The 19,329-nt window shown below is 49.3% G+C and overlaps 1 protein-coding gene across 13 annotated transcripts in view; it reads right to left on the bottom strand.

Moving 5' to 3' along the window:
* The window catches only part of ZMYND8 (zinc finger MYND-type containing 8), a gene marked incomplete at its 3' end in the record, with an annotated part of 104,859 nt that overhangs the window by 48,637 nt on the left and 36,893 nt on the right, over positions 1-19,329 (bottom strand). For all 13 annotated transcript variants that reach the window (XM_080716028.1, XM_080716033.1, XM_080716034.1 and 10 more), the window contains exons 5-9: positions 17,565-17,657; positions 15,915-16,002; positions 11,959-12,014; positions 9,200-9,277; positions 6,920-7,035 (exon numbers count right to left, since the gene is read on the bottom strand). In XM_080716028.1, the coding sequence (XP_080572154.1) occupies positions 6,920-7,035; positions 9,200-9,277; positions 11,959-12,014; positions 15,915-16,002; positions 17,565-17,657 (431 nt within the window). The remainder of the gene's footprint in view (positions 1-6,919; positions 7,036-9,199; positions 9,278-11,958; positions 12,015-15,914; positions 16,003-17,564; positions 17,658-19,329) is intronic.

Here is a 19,329-nt window from a genome sequence, read left to right as displayed (position 1 = left end):
CGGAGGCACCGGCGATTCTCTCCTGACGTCTGTAGCATCGCGACTCTCCGACCCGCCAGCAGCTCGACTGCGAGATCACGCGGGGGAGGGACCCAACTTATCATCTTCAAAATAAAAATGAAAGCTGGGCATAGTGGCCCACGCTTGTAATCTCAGCATTTGGGAGGCTGAGACTGGAGGACAGTGAGGCCCTCCGCAACTTAGTTTCAAATTAAAAAATAAAAAATAGGGCAGGGGGTGTAGCTCGGAGGCCGAATGCCCCTGGGTTCCACCCTCAGACCCGCAAGTAAATAAATAGATAAATAAATAAATAAATGAATAAGACAAAATAGGCATGTCCTTCCATTAGGACAGAATATGAATGACAAAACGTAGCAAAGATGTTAAACTGCTCAAAAGACTTAGTCATTTTATTTTATATTTTTATTTATTTATTTATTGGTGGTACTGGGGTTCCTGGAAGCCCTTCTACCTCCAGGCTACACTCCCAGACCTATTTTTATACTTTTTTATTTGGAAACAGGGTCTCTTAAGCCAGCGCGGCTGGCTTCGAACCTGCGCTATCCTCCTGTCTCCACCTCCCAAGCGCGGGGATGACAAGCGTGGGCCACCGCGCCCTGCAGACTTAGTCATTTTAATCCATGAAAGGGAAGAAAGAAAAAAACCAATGAATCCCCTAGGATTTTCACTTGGTAGAGAAGCAGTCACCGCACCCTTGACTACACGTTTGCAAAGGCGTGACCCCGCAGATCTCACTCAGATGGCTGCACCTGCCGCAGAGGGCTCTCCCCACCCACCGCTAGAGACACTACACAGGAGCTGGGGAGTGGACGATACTAGATGGACGGAGGCGCTGGCCACCACCGTGGGCCACGCGACAAGCCCTCGGGTGCGCACCGTCACTTCCCATTCCAGGCCAGGGCCATCTTCCTACCATCCGCGCCCGCATCCCGGCAGGCTCCGCGCAGCCCCCAGAGCCAAAGCTTCGGTGGTAACTTTTCCAGAACCAACGGCCCCCATGACTGTGGGAGGACAGAAAACATCACACCACTGCTGACAGGGATGGCAGCCGTCACGGGACATCAGGACACAGCTGCGCCGCCACTGTTTGTTTTATGGGGGGTACTGGGAGTTGACACCCCCAAGGGCATTCTACCTCCACCCTACACCTACACCCCCACCCTTTTGTTACTTACTTTTGAAACAGGGTCTCGCTAAGTTGCTGGGGTTGGTCTCAAACCTGCAATCCTCCAGTCTCAGACCCCCAAGTACTAGGATTACATAGGTGTGGACCCGCACCCCGGCTGGGCTGCCTTTTTTTTTTTTTTTTTTTTTTTTGCGGTACTAGGGATGGAATCCAGGAGCATTCTACCTCCAAGCTATACCTCCAGCCCTAGTTTTATTCTTTATTTTGAAACAAGGTCTCACTGAGTTGAAAAGGGCCTCGCTAAGTAGCTAAGGCCATCTGCAAACCGTGATCCTCTTATCTCAGCCTCCCGACTGCTGGGATTACAAGTGTGCGCCACCACGCCGGCTTTGGCCACAACTTTTGATTCCCCAGACCCCACTGAGTTTAGAGCTGTTAACTGATGGGTGTGAGCTTTTCACAGGAGACTCCTTGAGTCCCCTGGGTCATGAACTCCAACCAGGGATAAGCTAATGGGAAGCCAGCTGGGCTCTGGGGAAGCAGGCCGCTCGTGTCTGGTCCACAGATACAGGCATCTGCTCAGCGGCCATCCAGAGCGACCAGGCAGGAAGAGCGACCGGCCTGGCCTCGGGTTCCCATGCTCCACAGAGAAGCAGGGACACCTGCTTCTTACACCGCACAGTGGGCATCGAATTCCTGTATGTTAAGAGGAAACCACCCAGGGAAAATAAGGTTCTTCCAGGGGCCAGAATCCATCACTCACAGCTGCCTGGGATCTAACTCTTGGCAACACGGGACTATGATCCAAACCAAAACTGAACACCCCCAAAATACCAAGCAACTTTCTCAGAGGGCTGGAGATGCCCAGCTTCTCTTTTCTTGGTCTCATTAGGTTGATGAGAATCTCACTACTTGGTGAGGCTGTCCTCACACCTGCAATCCTCCTGTCTCAGCCTCCCAAGTACTGAGATTACAAGCGTGAGCCACCATGCCTGTTCTTTCCCTTTCTTTAAACCCAAGGGTTTTCTACCTCTGAGCTACACCCTCAGCCCTTTTTCTTTATTATTTTGAAACAGGGTCTTACTAAATTGCTGAGGGTGGCCTCAAATGTGCGATCCTCCTGATTAGGCCTCCCCAAGTACGAGGATTACAATTGTGTGCCACTGCCAGGTGTGGTGGCACACACTTGTACCAGGAGGACTGCCAAGTTCCCGGCCAGCTTGAGCAACTTATGAGGCCCTCCACAACTTAATGAGACCTTGTTTTAAAATAATTAAAAAAAAAAAAAAAAAAAGGCACCAGGACTGGAGTTGGAGCCTACAATGTAGAATGCCGCTGGGTTCACCCAAAACAAGAGTGTGCTACCACACCCTGCTACTTCTCCTAAGTCCTGGCAGCCATCTTTCTTCTGGGACTTGAAGGCCCAGATGCCTGGCAGAAGGAAGGCGAGCCCTGGAGGAGCCACATGCCCTCTTAGGCCTGGTGGCCAGGATCCAGGCTAGACAGGATGGATCTGAGAGGCAGTCAGGGTCCCCAGGGCTGTCCTTGGCTGCGACTCTACTTCCCAGGGCCTGTCTCAGCGCTAACACTGAAAGATGTTGGATGGTCCCCATGCGGGGAGAGTGGGGGAGGGGAGGGAGCACTAGAGCCTGAGCCGGGCGGGCCACCCCACCCAGGGCATCCTCCTGAGGCCACTGTCTGTGACCTCCAACCCCCCCCCCCCAGACTTCTGTCTAGTTTCGGGTCAGGTTCCACCCAGGTTCTCCCAAACCTGTCATGGGACCTTGGCAAGACAAGTGTTCCTTTTCCTTAAAGCAGGCGAGAAAATATTTGAAGGGAAACACTTCTGCCATGAGAGGGCTGACGGCAGCCACCACAAAGTGGGAGAGCTAGAGGCACACCTTTCCAAACGTTTTGTGTGTGTGTGGTACTAGGGGTTGAGCCCAGGGCATTCTACTGCAAGCTACATGCCCAGCCCTCTTTATTTATTATTTTTTGTTTGATAACAGTCTTCCTGGTTTGCCCAAAGCCTGTCGACACTGCTGAAGCTATCCTCCACCATACAACCCTGTCTCTGCCTCCCAAGTGCTGGGACTGCAGGAGTGCGCACCGCACCAGTTTACACTGAGTTCTAAGGAGCCTGGGCACCAACTAGGTGAGACCCTGGGCAAGGCCCTGACCTCGCTGGGCCTCAGCTGCCTTATCAGTAGGGCAGACAGAAGCAGCTTCTGCTAAAAAGTACTAAAAACAATGCCTGGTGCACAGAAGGTTCTTAATGTTGGCCTTTATTTAAGCTCGGTAAGCATTCAATGAAATAGTTTCTATTTTTTGTTGTTATCTAGGCTTGTTTGGTTTTGCTTTTTAGATGGTTCTGCAATGTTACCAGGCTGGTCTGGAATGCCTCGGCCTCCCCAATAGCTGGTTATGGGTGTAAGCCACCGAGCATGGCTCAGTTCCTGCTTTTTTTAAACGTGTGTGTGTGTGTGTGTGTGTGTGTGTGTGTGTAATAAAATCAAACAAACAAGAACAAAACAGCAGGTTCTTCTTTTAAAGGACAAAAGCACAAAAGGGACTCTGGGGACACGCCTCAACTTGCGCGAGGGCCTCGCCAGACCCTGCTAGAATTTACAAGCTTCACAGGCGGCATGTGACCTTCCGGGAACCCTGTTGTGCCTTCCTGACCCAATTCGCCTCGACATGTCCAGGTTTCTATCTGGCTCTGGCACGTCAAAGGTGCTCCCTGAGCCAGGCAAGGTGCAATCCCTCTGCACATGCTGCTGGGGCTGCCCAGCTGCTTTTCTTTACCCCTGTCCGTCTGTCCGTCCTTCCCTCCCTCCCTCCCTCTCCCTCTCTCTCTTCTCTTGCTCTCTATTTATTTTGAAACAGGGTCTCTCTAGGTTGATGAGAATCTCACTACTTGCTGAGGCTATCCTTGAACCTGCAATCCTCTGGTCCAGCCTCCCAAGTACTGGATTACAGGTGTGCGCCACCACGCCAGACATGCCCAGTCCCTTTTAGATGCAGCAAGGAGGCAGGAATGCTCTGCCAGAATGATAAACTCCCAAGGAACACCTTTGCTCACAGCTGCGGGAGCCTGGAACCCCTTGGCCCAGAGAATTCTGCTACCGCCCTACTGTGGAATACCCCTACCAACTCCCTCCACGGGCTTCCCTCAGCCAAACGAACCCAACAGGGCGGCACAGGCCCTTTAGCAAGGCAGAAGACAAGATTGGCAGGTGGAGCGGTTAGGAAACTCTCACAAACAAACAGAAAGGGCCCAGATTCCATGACCCCTCCGATCCACAACCCAGGGCTGAACCCGCAATCTCCAGGGACGTGGCGTCTGCACACAGTGCCAGCAGAGTGATGCGCCGGTCCTTCACAATGCTAAGCCCCTCCGATGGCTGTCTGGCTGTGAGGACTTACACGGTGCCTGCAGGGTGGTCGCAGCGCACAGAGGAGAGCCGTCAACGCTGAGGATCTGGGAGTATCTGGAGCACTGACAAGCCCTGCTGGGTCCCCACTGGCCCACATCCCAGCATCCATCTCCACACTGCGCTCCTCTAGAAATAAGGGTCCTAAATCACCAAGACAGCCACACTTGCCATGCTCTGATAGAGGCGGGTGATAGATCGCCTGTCACCAATTCCTCCTGGTGTCAAAATAAAAAGAAATCTCCTGGCACTCATGGGCCCCCCGGCTGCCGCCCTCCGCTCCTCCCCACACCCTCCTCCAACCACACACTTGGTCCCTTTCCTGCCCAAGCCTCTGCGTTTGCTGGTCACTGTCCCCAGTTGCTCACACCAGGCCCGCCACTGCCTGCTGATCTGCGATATCAGCCTGTGTGGCCGCTGAGGTGTCGCCCATCTTCCCAGCTAGGATGTCAACCAGCCTCCAGGCGCGCAGAGACAGCGTCTGCTGCTCAGAGTGTGTCCCCTGTGTCTGGCACTCCGCCCGAGCGGGCATCAAATGCAGACTGTTTTGAATGAAGGAATAAATGGATTTCAGGAGGATTTCCAACCAGAGCAGTGAAGATCAACGTGGGATACACCTCCTACCAAACTCAGTACCATCTCGACTAATTTCCATTTATAGTCTCCTGATGAGAGGCACTGTTGGGAGTTCTACTAAGGAATCAGATTACTGCGGGAATTTATACTTTTCTTTAATCTACAAGAGCTCAAGCCAAATTTTAACCAAAAGCGCAGTATTTCAGCCTTGGTATTAAAGATACGACGTGTGTTTTCTGCTTATTCTGGGTCCATAAATCATTTCTACTACGAGTATTTCAATACTCCCCGTACACAGTTACATGGTTTTTTCAGACCGCTTGCCGCGGGAGGGCGGAGGGTTCCAGTCTGTGCCTCCTCCTTCAATCATAACAAATTGCAAAGTGACTCCTGAAATCCCAGCCGGGGCTCATCTGTGTCCCTGCTGTTCTAAAGCTCGCGGGGGCTCTGCAAGGGCCATTGGCTGGAATAACGCACTCCCTCCAATGTGGAGGGAAAGGGGAGGGCCCCGAGGCTGGGAGAAAAGGGGTGACACCTATCCAGTGTCCCCTTCCAAGTCCCCATTTCAGCTACAGAGAAAAAGGAACTGCTCAGCGGAATGATAAGAGAGTCATTACAGGGGCTAGGGAAAGACATTTGGTCCCAGAAAGCATTATTTTGAAAAGTAGTTTGCCCCTGGAGGTCTAACTTACGCAGAAAAGAGAAGGGGGGAAAAAAGGAATAAAAAGGCAACAGCAGCATTTTTTTTTTTTTTTTTATGGTACTGGAGATGGAACCCTTCTACCTCCGTGCTACACTCCCAGACCTATTTTTTTTTTTCTTTATATTTTTATTTGGAAACAGGATCTCTTAAGCCAGCGAGGCTGGCTTCGAACCTGCATGATCCTCTTGTCTCCGCCTCTCAAGCGCAAGGATTACAAGCGCCCTGCGTGAAATAGCACTTAAAAATAGCCAAGGACGCCAGGCGTGGTGGTACATGCTTGTAATCCCAGTACTTGGGAGGCTGAGACAGGAGGATGGCAGGTTTGTGGTCAGCCTCAGCTACTTAGTGAGACTCTCATCAACCGAGCAAGACCCTGTTTCAAAATAAAAATAAAAAACAGGGCTGGGGCGTAGCTTGGAAGTAGAATGACCCTGGGCTCAACCTCTAGTACCATACACACACACACAAAAACAGAAACGGAACTCATCCCAAGGTTGGATTCATCAACAAAACCATTAACAGAAGACTCATCCCAAGGTTGGATTCATCAACAGAACCACTAACATAAGGTGTTTTTTTTTGGGGGGTGGTATTAGGGTTCCTGGAAGCCCTTCTACCTCTGGGCTACACTCCCAAGCCCATTTCATACTTTATTTGGAAACAGGGTCTCTTAAGCCAGCGTGGCTGGCTTCGAACCTGCGCAATCCTCGTGTCCACCTCCCAAGCGCGGGGATTACAAGCGTGCGCCACCACGCCCGGCTCACATAAGATTATTTTCTAATAACCTAAAAAAAAAAACGACAACCCACACATCATCAGGGGAAGCACAACACAGGAAAATCTTTTCAAGCATAAGATCAATGGCTGGTTATCATAACATTTCACAAGACAACTGCCATACCAGCTACCAATGAAAGGATGAATTTGCTTTAAAAAAAAAAAAAAAGGGTGATCATAAAAATAAAAATAATAGCCATACCCTGCACCTCTGTCCTTATCCAATGACAGTATAAAGGTTCAGCTGACGCTACATGTTCAAAGCCTGTTTTTAACGCCCACCTGTCGTGTTGTCCAAAGAAACGGGCATCCACTTGCCCGTCTTTATCCCTCAGGGCTTTTGCCGGCCAGAATGGAAACCCCTTCAGTTTGGCCCACACCAAAGGATGTGGATTGCTCTAGGAGAAGAAGAAACAAAAATCCAGAATTTGCACATAGTTGGCAGCGAGATACACATTAAACCTTGGCATACCACAGGAACGCAGGGAGACAGAGAAGTGCCCGGCAGGGCCAGCCCACCAGGGATTATGGGAGGCGGGGTGGCCAGGACAAGGGGAGGGGGTCCGAAGACCCGGCTGCAGTCCTGGCTCTGCTTTCCCCGAGACGAGACGTCCTGAGGGGGAGAATCCACTGACCTCCTGGGCACCGCGGGACAGAACACCCCACGCTCTTCAGGGCTTGGACTCCATGAGCACCCGACCTGGCTCAGACAGAGCAGCTACTTTTATTCATTAGTGCTCTCCACAGTCTTCACCAAGCAGGTATTTAACTCCAAAGGCAGGAATCGACTAAAAGTATGTTTTGTTTGGGGAATTTTTTGGTTTTATTTCTTTTTTCTTTTTCTTTTTCTTTTTTTTTTTTTTTTGAGGGGGTGGCACTGGGGATGGAACCCAGGGGCATTTTACTTCTGAGCTACTTTATTATTTGTTTTTATTTTTTTATTTTGCAGTACTGGGGATTGAACCCGGGGCTTTCTACCTCCGAGCTACACCTCCAGCCCTATTTTTTAATTATTCTTCTTTATTTTGAAACAGGGTCTCACAAATTTTTGCAAAGGGCCTAAGTGGCTGAGGCTGGCCACGAACCTGCGATCCTCCTGTCTCAGCCTCCCAAGTACTGGGATTAGCAGGCACCATCACTCCCGGCTATTTTTTATTTTGAAAAAGAGTCTTGCTAAGTTGAAATGGGCCTTGCTAAGTAGCTGAGACTGGCCTCAAACCCGTGATTCTCCTGTCTCGGCTTCCCAAGTACGAGGATGACAGGTATATGCCCTCTAGCCCAGCTAAGGTATGTTTTCATTTTCCATTTAGCTGGCTCAATGGCGCCCCCTCTAGCCCCACCCTGTTCACCCACACACACTCCAGGCCTCTGCCACAATGCACTTCTCCCTACAAAATTCCAGTGGGCACTTGATCCATGGCCCTGATCCCTATCACCACAAATTTAAGAAAAAAAGAATAAATAAATAAAATATTGGTTTGGAAATGAAGATCTGTGGGGGGAATGAGAGTGAGTTTTTATCCCCATGAACCACAGTTTCTTGCCTCTTAATGTTACTGCACGGAAGCATTTCTAAACCTCCTAAAACAGACCTAGTACAGTCGGGCAAGGTAGAACACGCCTGTAATCCTGGTACTTGGGAGGCTGAGACAGGAGAACTGCAGGTTCGAGGACAGCCTCAGCAGCAAGTAGTGAGACTCTTAACCACCTAGCGAGACCCTGTTTCAAAATGAAAATAAAAGCCAGGCATGGTGGTACACACTTGTAATCCCAATACTTGGGAGGCTGAGATGGGAGGATTGCAGTTCATGGCCAGTCTCAGCTACTAAGCGAGGCCCTCTGCAACTTAGTGAGACCCTATTTCAAAATAAAGAATAAGCCGGACGTGGTGGCGCAGGCTTGTAATCCCCGTCCTTGGGAGGTGGAGACAGGAGCAGCCCCGCTGGCTTAAGAGACCCAAGAGACCCTGTTTCCAAAAATAAAAAAGTATAAAATAGGTCTGGGAGTGTAGCCCAGAGGTAGAAGGGCTTCCAGAAAACCCAGTACCACCAAAAAAATAAAAAATAAAAAACAGGGCTGGAGGTGGAGCTCAGAGGCAGAATGTCCCTGGGTTCCATCCCCAGGATCGAAAAAATTAATGAATAAATAAGTAAAAATAAAATAGGGCTGAGGGTGTAGCTCAGAAGCAAAATGCACCTGGCTTCAATCCCCAGTACCACAAAATAAAAAAAAAACAGACCCAAGATATTCTGTACGGAACACATTTCCCCTTACCCATCGGGCCCTGGGCCCTGGCTCGCCCGTCCCACCTCATCCCCCACGAGCCTCTGCTGCCTCTTGCTGTGCGCCTCGCTTCCCCAGCCCAGTGACCAGGGCCCAGCTCCAGCACCCGAACGTTCCGCCTACCTTGATGACTTTGCTACTGCCGTAATTTTATCAGAAAATATCTTATTTTAAAATTCCAATGTTTCGTCCCATTGGGCGCCTGGAGAACCCCGTCTCGGGGGAGCCAAGAAAGGCACAGAGTTCAAACAACGGGGTAAGGAAGAAAACGCAACTCACACAAGGCTCGCAAAACCAGTTATCTCGTTTTTGGCAAGCAGCTAGGTAACACTCTGGACAGACTTCGATTTCATTCATCTGCAAAGCAAAAGCACGTGAGAACGCGTCACCCCGGGGGCCTTGGGTCTGGGGGGGCCCTCAACGTATGCCTGCTGGTTTGTTTGTATTTAAGCGTGCGTACTTTCATGTGGAGATTTGGGGTTTCTGTTTGTTCTGAGACATGGTCTCACTACCTTGCCGGGCTGACCTCAAACTTCTACTTCAACTGATCCTCTTGCCTCAGTCTCCTGAGAAGCTCGTACCAGCAGTTTATGTCTTGGATTATGTGAGGAGCAGTAGTAGGGGTTGAACCCAGGGGCATTCTATCTTTAAGCTACACCCCAGCCCCTCCTTTTTTTTACAGGACAGGGGATGGAACCCAGGGGCATTCTACCTCCGAGCTACACCCCCAGCCCTATTTTTTTTACTCTTTATTTTGAAACAGACTCTCACTGCGTTGCAAAGGGCCTAAGTAGCTGAGGCTCTCTGTGAACCGCCATCCTCCTGTCTCAGCCTCCCAAATGCTGGGATTACAAGTGTGCGCCACCACGCCCAGCCTCACCCCAGCCTTTTTAAATTTTTGGTTTTGTTTAATTTTGTTTTGAAATAGGGTCTTAGTAGGTTGCTCAGAGTCTCACTATTTGCTTGAGGCTGTCCTCTGAACCTGCAATCCTCCTGTCTCAGCCTCCCAAATGCCAAGATTGTAGGTGTGTGTCAACACATCCAGCTTACTGGGCCCAAGTGAAGAATCAGGTCAACAAAACGAATTCCCAGGGTGAGAATGCCGGGAACAACGTCAGAGTCTGTCTTAGCCAAGCCACCACCATGGCCAGGCCCAATGTGACAGCTAATGCCAGGGTCCCCTGGCCCTCGCCGCCTTCTCTCTCTCCCACACCTCTCCCCATACAGAAGCCAGAGCCATCTTCTGTGTGCATCAATCTGAATTCCTCCTCCTCTTACGTAGAGGCTTCCAGAGACTTCCATTATACCGGTGACTCTGTAGGACAGGTACGGTGCCCCTCCCCACCCTGGGGGCTTTTGGCAACGTCTGCAGATATTTTTTGGCTCTCACAACTGGAGAGAGAATTGCTCCAAAATTTATGATGTACAGGACAGTCCCCTCAACAGAGGATCACCTGGCTCCAACTGGCAGTAATGGCAAATTGCAAAACCCATCAAATCTAACAGCCTGGTGAGTTCATTCAAGGCCACATGCAGTCTGGCCTCCTCCCACATGTCTGAGCTCATCTTGGACCAGCTCTGCTCCCTCCCCCCCAGCCATTCTGGACTCCCCAACAGGACACGCCCCATTTCCACCACCCAACTGACACTGTCAAGAGGACTTAATGCCACATGGGCCTATGTTATTCCCACAAACGACCATCTGAAAGTTCAACAACGTAGCTACTGTCGTTTTCCACCATAGGAGAGCACATCCCTCCAGCAATAGCACCATGGAGAAGAACAGAGGGCTGGGACGCGCCTTGATTCAGGATCCATGGTTTAGTAGCTCAGCAACTTCGGGAAAGCTGCTCAAAGCCACGCGTGGTGGTGCACACCGGTAATCCCGGTACACAGGAGGCTGAAGCAGGTGGATCACAGGTTCAAGGACAGCCATGGCAACTTAATAAGGCCCTCCACAACATAGACCTTGCTTCCAAATGAAAAATACAAAAAAATAGGACTGAGATGTAGCTTGGAGGTAGAATGCCACTGAGGTGAACCCCCATATCACAACAAACAAAAAAACAACAACAAAAAACACTGCTCGTCTTTTCTGAGCCTCTTCTTGGTCATATGAGAATGGCCACAGTGCCTGATACCCAAGGTTATTATAAAAGCAAAATGAGCCAGGCGTGGTGGCGTAGAATTGCTGAGACTGGAGGATTGCAGGTTCATGGCCAGCCTCAGCTACTTAGTGAGCCTTCTACAACTCAGTGAGACTCTGTTTCAAAATAAAGAATAAAATGAACTAGGGGTGTAGCTCGAAGGTAGAATGCCCCTGGGTTCCAACCCTAGTACTGCAAAAAAAAAAAAAAAAAAAAAAGCCCAATATGTCCACTGGATTTGCACAATCAAAACTATAGCTGTATGCAAGAGAACAAACCCCCCAGGACACCCAGACCACCCTCAGAGCAACGAACAAATTCAACCCTGGACAGACGCTGTGGGGCCAAGACCAGAAATGATGGTCTTGGTATCTAGGCAACCAAGAAAACCCGGGATGTCCACAACCTCACAGCAAAGCTATAAGGACACTCTTCCCCCAGGTTCCAGCTGAGGTAGGGGGTTTATACACGCTGGGGTCCCCTCCTGCTGCTTCTGCCTTCTGGAAGAGAGGGGCACTGCCATGCCTCAGAGAATCCCCAACCCCTACAGCACAGCCAGGCCGCTGCACATGAAAATCCAGACACCTAGCTGGGGGTGGCGGTACACACTTGTAATCCAGCATTTGGGAGGCTAAGACAGGCAGATGACAGTCAGAGGCCAGCCTCAGCTACTTAGTGAGGCCCTATGCAACTCAATGAAACCCTGTTTCAAAATAAAGAATTAAAAAAAAAAAAATAGGGCTGGAGGTATATAGCTCAGAAGTAGAATGCCCCTGGGTTCTATCCCCAGTACCGCAAAGAAAGAAAGAAAGAAAGAAAGAAAGAAAGAAAGAAAGAAAGAAAGAAAGAAAGAAAACCCAGGCGCCTGACCCCAGACCCATCCACACGTACCTCGTGCTCACAGATCTTGATGACTACTTTCGCTATTTGTGTCAATTTGTGATTTCCTGGGGGAATAAGAAAACAGGGTTAATTCTGATGCGAACACCGTCCACGCCCCACTTTGGGGTAAGACGTCCACCACGGGTCTTTTCACTTGCTGCCCTAGAGGGTTAAGCTTCAAAAGACGAAAACACAGAAGCTTCTGGCTTCTTCTACCAGTTCCAATTATTTTCTTCTCCCATGAAAATCAACCAGTCTTTGATGCTCAGGGTAACTGGAGCAGGCGGAGCGCGTGCTTGTCATCCCAGTACTTGGGAGGCTGAGACAGGAGGATCGACATGGCCAGACTCAGCTACTGAGTGAGGCTCTGTGCCACTCAGTGAAACCCTGTTCCAAAATAAAGAATAAAAAAATAGGGCGTGGGGCGTGGCTTGGAGGTAAAATGCCCCTGGGTTCCATCCCCAGGACTGCTCCCTGCCAAAAAGGCAACTGGAGTGCCCGCCCTGTAGACCATGGATTAATACTGGCAACGCTCTGACATTCCCAAGGCTCCGATGCGTGGGAAGGAGCCTTGTTCTGCCCTCTATCCCAGACCGTAAGGCAGAGGGTATGTGGACGCGGCTGAGAAGCTGTGGCTGGCGCTGCGCGTGCTTCCAAAGATTCTTCCAGAACACCGATCGGAAGCAGGTGAAGAGTGCTCATGTTTAACTCATGACTAGGCCAAGGTCGGGGTCACTGCCTCCATGAGAAGACTGAGCTAATGAGGTGACCACCTGAACCAGTCGAACCCCGAGTCCTCCCTCCCCTTGGCACTGAACTGGAAGATGAGCTGGTCCAACTGAACTTTACATTGCACAGTATTTTTGAACATTACAGTATTTTCAAAAATTGTAGATTTGTTCACGTGAAGATTTCATGCATGCACACACACACATACACACACACGCCACCTAGATATCTAGTTTATTTTGAAAACTCATTCGAGCTGGACGGTGATGGTGCACGCCTGTAATCCCAGTCCTTTGGAGGCTGAGAAAGGAGGACTGCAGAGTCAAGGACACTCACAAGGAGTGACTCTCATCAACCTAGTAAGACCCTGTTTCAAAATTAAAATAAACATGAAAAACCAGGGCTGAGAGTACAGCTCGGCGATAGAATGCTCCTTGGTTTAATCCTCAGTACCACACTCATTAAAAAAAAAAAAAGAAAAAAATAGGGCAGGGGGTGTAGCTCAGAGATACAATGCCCCTGGGCTTAATCTCCAGTACCACCAAAAAAAAAACCAAAATAAAATACTCATTAGATCTGCTAATTCTACAACAAACAAAGCAACAAGCTGGCAACAGCAGGCGCTCCCAGCAAGTGGGAAGGAGTCGCATTCTCTATAATCCCCGGCAGGCCCAACGGCCAGCAGCCATCCTGGCTTCTGCCAATGTTTTCCTTCCATCTGACCCATTCACTATTTCTAGCTCCGCTCCGATGGACTTTTCCAGAGAGGTGAGTTCCCGATCACTACAGGAGTTCTCAAGGTCTCCCACCTCTCCCCCCTCCGCTCCTTGCTGCTGAGGAGTTAATAAAACAATATGTGTGCTTAAAGCAGAAACACACCCATTCCCAGAGCATCCCTTCAACACCAGCTACCAGTCTGCACAAGACCCAGGGCGTGCAGAGAACAAAGCATGGCATCTGCCCCTACCAGCGCTTACATCCTACAGAGCAACTCAAGCAAATACGAACAGCACCACTAGGAAAGTGTGATCGAGCCTGGCACTGGAGATGCACGTCTGTGACCTCAGTACTTAGGAGGCTGAGACAGCAGGATGCAGGTTCAAGGACAGCATCATCCAGCAGTGAGACGCTCATCAACCTAGCAAGACTCTGTTTCAAAATAAAAATAAAATGGGGCTGGGAGCGTAGCTCAGAGGTAGAATATCCCTGGGCTCAATCCCCAGATCTCCAAGGAAAATTCAAAAAGTAGAATAAATGCTTCCAAGGCAAGTAAAGGGAGCATGGGAGCCCCTAGCCTGGCCTGGGGTACAGAGGAGGCTTCTAAGAGGATGGAGGGGCGAGGACTGAGGGACAAGGTCAAGTCTCCAAAGCACAGAGGAGGCAGTGTTAACGCGGGAGTCGGGGCACAAGACAGGGTGGGGCACTGACAGATCTGCCTGCCAGAGGGGAGAGGGCAAAGGTAACGGGCAAGGGCAGGATGTTAGGGAGGGTGCCAAGACAAAAGGTTATGGGGAAATGTTCCTCTATCCCGACCAAAGCCTCCAGAAAAATGCAACCGGTAAAATATTATCCAGGATAAGTCAGATGTGATGGCAGGTTCAAAGCCAGACTCAGCTACTTAGTGGGGCTCTCAGCAACTTAGTGACACCCTGTTTCCAAATAAAGTATAAAATAGCTCTGGGGGTATAGCCTGGAATTAGAAAAGCCCCTGGATTCCACCCCCAGTACCACCAAAAAAAAAAAAAAAAAATGGTCAAAATCAGCCAAGCATGGTGGCATGCACCTGTAATCCCAGTACTTGGGAGGCTGAGACAAGAGGATCACAGGTTTGAGGACAGCCTCAGCACTTAGTGAGGCCCTCAACAATTTAGCAAGACCCTGATTCAAAAAATAAAAATAAAAGCCAGGCTTAATGGAGCATATTTGTAATCCCAGCATTTGGGAGGCTGAGACAGGAGGACCCCGGTAAGAAGCCAGCCTCAGCTACTTAGTGAGGCTCTTTGCAACTCAGTGAGACCCTATTTCAAAATAAAGAATAAAAAACAAGGCTGGGAGTGTAGGTAGAATGCTCCTGGGTTCCATCCCCAGTACTGCAAAAAAAAAAAAAAAAATTGTTTTTAAAAATAGAGGTGAGGGTGTAGCACAGAGGAAAATGCCTCTGGACTCAATCCTGATTTAAAAAAAAAAAGTCAATATAAAAAAGACAGAGGTCAGGTGTGGTGACGCACACTTGCAATCCTAGTACAGGAGAATCACAGGTTCCAGGAGGATCACAGGTTCAAAGGCCACCTCGGCAAGTAAGCGAGGCCCTCTGAGACTTAGTGAGACCCTGTTTCCAAATAAAAAATAAAAAATTGGGCTAGGGATGTAGCTCAGAGGTACAATGCCTGAGTTCAATCCCCAGTGCCATAAACAAACAAAAAGACAATAACAAGATCCAGCACTGGCCCTGGGTGTTTACCCAAGAAAAGAAGGAAACGCCAGCCCTGTGAAGTACACGGAACAGCTCCCACAGCTTTGGCCCTAATACCCAAAGGCGAAAACCACCTGGCCACCCATCACCTTCCACAAGGTGGAAGTGTGAAGGCGCCAGACACCGAGTGCGAGCAGGAAGCCCAAGGTTGTGCGACGCTCGGCCAGGGTGACCGAAGGCGGGGAGCGGCTCCCATGGGCTAGATCCCACTGGGGACTGTGGTCACCCGTCTGTCAAAGTCACTGAACATGCACAGAAAATCCTGGCATGTTATGGCACACAATTATACCTGCATTAAAACAAGGAATTCTCAAGAGGCCACAAGAAAGAGAAGACCCCCACAAAAGCGCGGACCACTGTGGCCATCAGAACGGGCCCTTGAGCGCATGCGCAGACACAGACCGGGTCCTTGAGCACATGCGCGGATGCCCACCAGGCCCTCGAGCGCATGTGCAAACGCACAGCGAGACCTCGAGCGCATGCGCAGGCACACAACAGGCCCACGAGTTCATGCTCGAACACACACCAGGCCCTCAAACGCATGCGCAAAACCACGCCAGACCCTCAAACGCATGCGTGAACGCGCGCCGGACCCTCCAGCGCATGCGCGGATGTACACAAGCCCCTGTAGCACAAGTCGCCGCTGACTCTAAGTTCTCGGTGTCAGGACTGACACGTGCACTGGCACAACTGCTCAAGGAGGGCATGAGCGTGTACCAACACGCTTAGCTTGCTCTCCTTGGGAACCATGGAAGCCACTCACCCCCGTTATAGATGATGCAGTTGTGCAGAATCCACTTCGCATCCGCCAGAAAGGCTTCCGTGCAGCCGTACATTTTCTTTTTAGCATTCTGGGAAGAAAAGCCATGGCGCATGGTCACCAATGAGCCTGTACAAACCGCAGGCGCCGCCACCTGCCTCCTCCCCGCTGTTGCCAAATTCACCAACGCCCTTTTGCTCATTTCCCAAGATGCTCTTATTTTTGAAATCTGTAACCCTAGGAAAAGGCACTCACTGAATTTGCCAAGGACATCTGAATATGTATTCATCTTAAGGCTGCTGTCATTTACCATGCTGTTCCTTCTGAGAACTCCCCTTTCTTTGTGTGTGTGTGGGGGGCGCATGTGCCCACTACAGGTTGAACTTAGGGGCATTTTACCTCTAAGCTACACCTCAGCCCTTTCTATTGTTTTAGTGTGTGTGAGTGTGTGTGTGTGTGTGTGTGTGTGTGTGTGTGTGGCAGAGAGAGTGATTGAACCCTGAAGCATTCTACCTTTGAGCTATACTCCCATCCCGATTTTTTTATTTTTTTGTGGTACTGGGGTTCCTAGAAACCCTTTTGCCTCCGGGCTACACTCCCAGACCTATTTTTATATTCTTATTTAGAAACAGGGTCTCTCCTGTGTGTATGTATGTCTTTTGTGATGCTGGGAATTGAACCCAGGGGCATCCATCTCCAAGGTACACCCCAACACCTTTTTACTTTTTGTTTAGAAATAAGGTCTCACTAGGTTTCTGATAGTCTACTTGCTGAGACTGTCGTTGAAGCTGCGATCCGCCTGTCTTAGCATCTTAAATACTGGTATTACAGGTGTGCGCCACCACGCCCGGCTCTATTACTCACTTTAGACCTCCTGTCTCTGCCTCCCAAGCGCGGGATTACAAGCGTGCGCCACCACACCCGGCTCCCATCCCGATTTTATTTGGAAACAGAGTCTCACTAAATTGTTGACGGTCTTGCTAAGTAGCTGGGATCAAGTTGCCGCGCACTTCCTGTCTCAGTCCCCTGGGCACTGGGATTACAGGCGTGCAACACCACGCTCGCCTCATGGCTGCTCTTCATTACCCATATTTTGCTGCTAACAGTTTTCCAATCAGCACCAGGATGCTGCACACCATCTCAAGTGTTACAAGTATTAATTTTCCGCACGGAATTTCAGCGTGAACTTTTGCCAACACCTTCGGGCATTAAAGAAATCGCAGAAATCGCGTACTCAGTAGAGCAAGTCAATCCTAAAAAGCTCCACATCTTTACTGCTAATCTAAAGGTTTCCCAGGCACTTAATTTTCTCTTCTTCCTCCCTGCTGTTCTCATTAGCACCTCGGAAAGAAAGACAAGAGGGAGAGGCGCAAATCAATCAAAAAGCTAATTCTGAGAAGCATGACTCTTACAGGTAAAAGCTGGAATCACTCCCGGGTATCGGGGATCGCTGTCAGCGGGGTTTGAATGCCTGGGAAGAGTGTTACAGAGGAAAGGAGGAAGGGAGTCCAGCGTTCTTCTATTCAAATAAATCATCAGAGCATGAAAATCATAGAGAAGTTATCTAACTTGAGATCGGACATGGGGAGGGAGGCAGGGGCCTTAGCCAGCCCTACAACACTGGGATCCGGCAGATCCAGGGTGGTGGCCAACCTTTTCCAATGTGCACAGGTCCATGGGATGGAAAATATACTCTGCGTAGTCGGGGTGCTGTTCCAAGGGAACGGGCTTCTGGAATGCATCTGTCTGGAAAAGAAAAGATACACGGGCACAGGCACAAACCTGTCACTGCCACCGGAGGCCAAGCTTTGATACCCACAGAGGATGCTAAGACATGAAGAGAGCCTCGCAAAAAAATACTGTTCTAACAAGACCTAGGAAGGACACCTGAGAAAGCTCCAAATCAGGCCAGCTGCTCATTCTGCCTGGACATGGATAATCCTGCACCCACGTGAACTTGTTTCAATTCTGTGATCTGTTTTGCTTTCAATAAAGACCCAAGCAACAGGTCCTATCCATTAGGGTTGACAATTATAACACACTATCAGTCACTGTGTGTGTGTGTGTGTGTGTGTGTGTGTGTATCTTTTGTGATGCTGGGAATTGAACCCAGGGGCATCCATCTCCAAGGTACACCCCAACACCTTTTTACTTTTTGTTTAGAAACAAGGTCTCACTAGGTTTCTGATAGTCTCACTATTTGCTGAGACTGTCGTTGAAGCTGCAATCCTCCTGTCTTAGCGTCTTAAATACTGGTATTACAGGTGTGCGCCACCACGCCTGGCTCTATCATTCACTTTAGACCTGTACTCTAAAGAAAGCTGATCTACGCCGGGCGTGGTGGCGCACGCTTGTAATCCTCAAGCTTGGGAGGCGGAGACAGGAGGATCGCGCTGGTTCGGAGCCAGCCTTGCTGGCTTAAGAGACCCTGTTTCCACATAAAAAAGTTTAAAAAAAAATAGGTCTGGGAGTATAGCCCGTGGGAATGTATCCCGGAGGTAGAAGGGCTTCCAGGAACCCCAGTACCACAAAAAAAAAGAAAGAAAGAAAGAAAGAAAGAAAGAAAGAAAGAAAGAAAGAAAGAAAGAAAGAAAGAAAGAAAAAAAGAAAAAAAGAAAGAAAAAAAGAAAGAAAGAAAGCTAATCTACACACTACAGGTGCCCATAAGCAAGACTGACTGGAGGGCAAAATTTGTTTAAACTTAATGATGGCATATCCAATAAGCTCCCCTAAGTGCCAAAAGGTATTTTTGACATGGGGAAGAAATGAAGACAGGGTATTTTTGTTCCTCTTTTGAGAAGCCAAACCGCTTTTAATACAAGAATAGCTTTCACCTGGACCCGTTTTCAAGCCATACTTAAAGCAAAGAGACACTAGGTACCATCTGTCGATGGGTGACATTTACTTATGAATTTTTTTAATCTAAAAGACTTAATTAAGCCGGGCGTGGTGGCGCACGCTTGTAATGCCAGCGTTTGGGAGACTGAGACCAGAGGATCGCGGTTTGCGGACAGCCTCAGCTCCTTAGTGAGGCTCTTTGCAACTCAGTGAGACCCTGTTTCAAAATAAAGAATAAAAAATAGGGCAGGGGTGTGGCTCAGAAGTAGAATGCCCCTGGGTTCCATCCCCAGACCCACAAAAAATAAATAAATAAATAAATAAAAATAAAGTTTCAGCAATATTGGTCACTTTGTGTGTGCAGTTGGTGACTTTGCGTGAATAGTATGGATGAGAAATTAATGCCTTCTTTCATTTTTCTTTAGGTTTTTATTCTACAGAATTGACAAGTCTACATAATCCATTCATTTTATTAAGTCTTTTTCTGTGTGTGTGTGTGGGGGGGTACTGGGGATGAAACCCAGGGGCATTCTACCTCCGAGCTACACCCCAGCCCTATATTTTATTCTTTATTTTGAAA

The sequence above is a fragment of the Muscardinus avellanarius genome (assembly GCF_963383645.1).
Source record: "Muscardinus avellanarius genome assembly, chromosome: 19".
NCBI classification, from domain to species: Eukaryota; Metazoa; Chordata; class Mammalia; order Rodentia; family Gliridae; genus Muscardinus; species Muscardinus avellanarius.
Note: the sequence above shows the minus strand (reverse complement) of the source record. Positions and strands in the feature narration are given on the sequence as shown.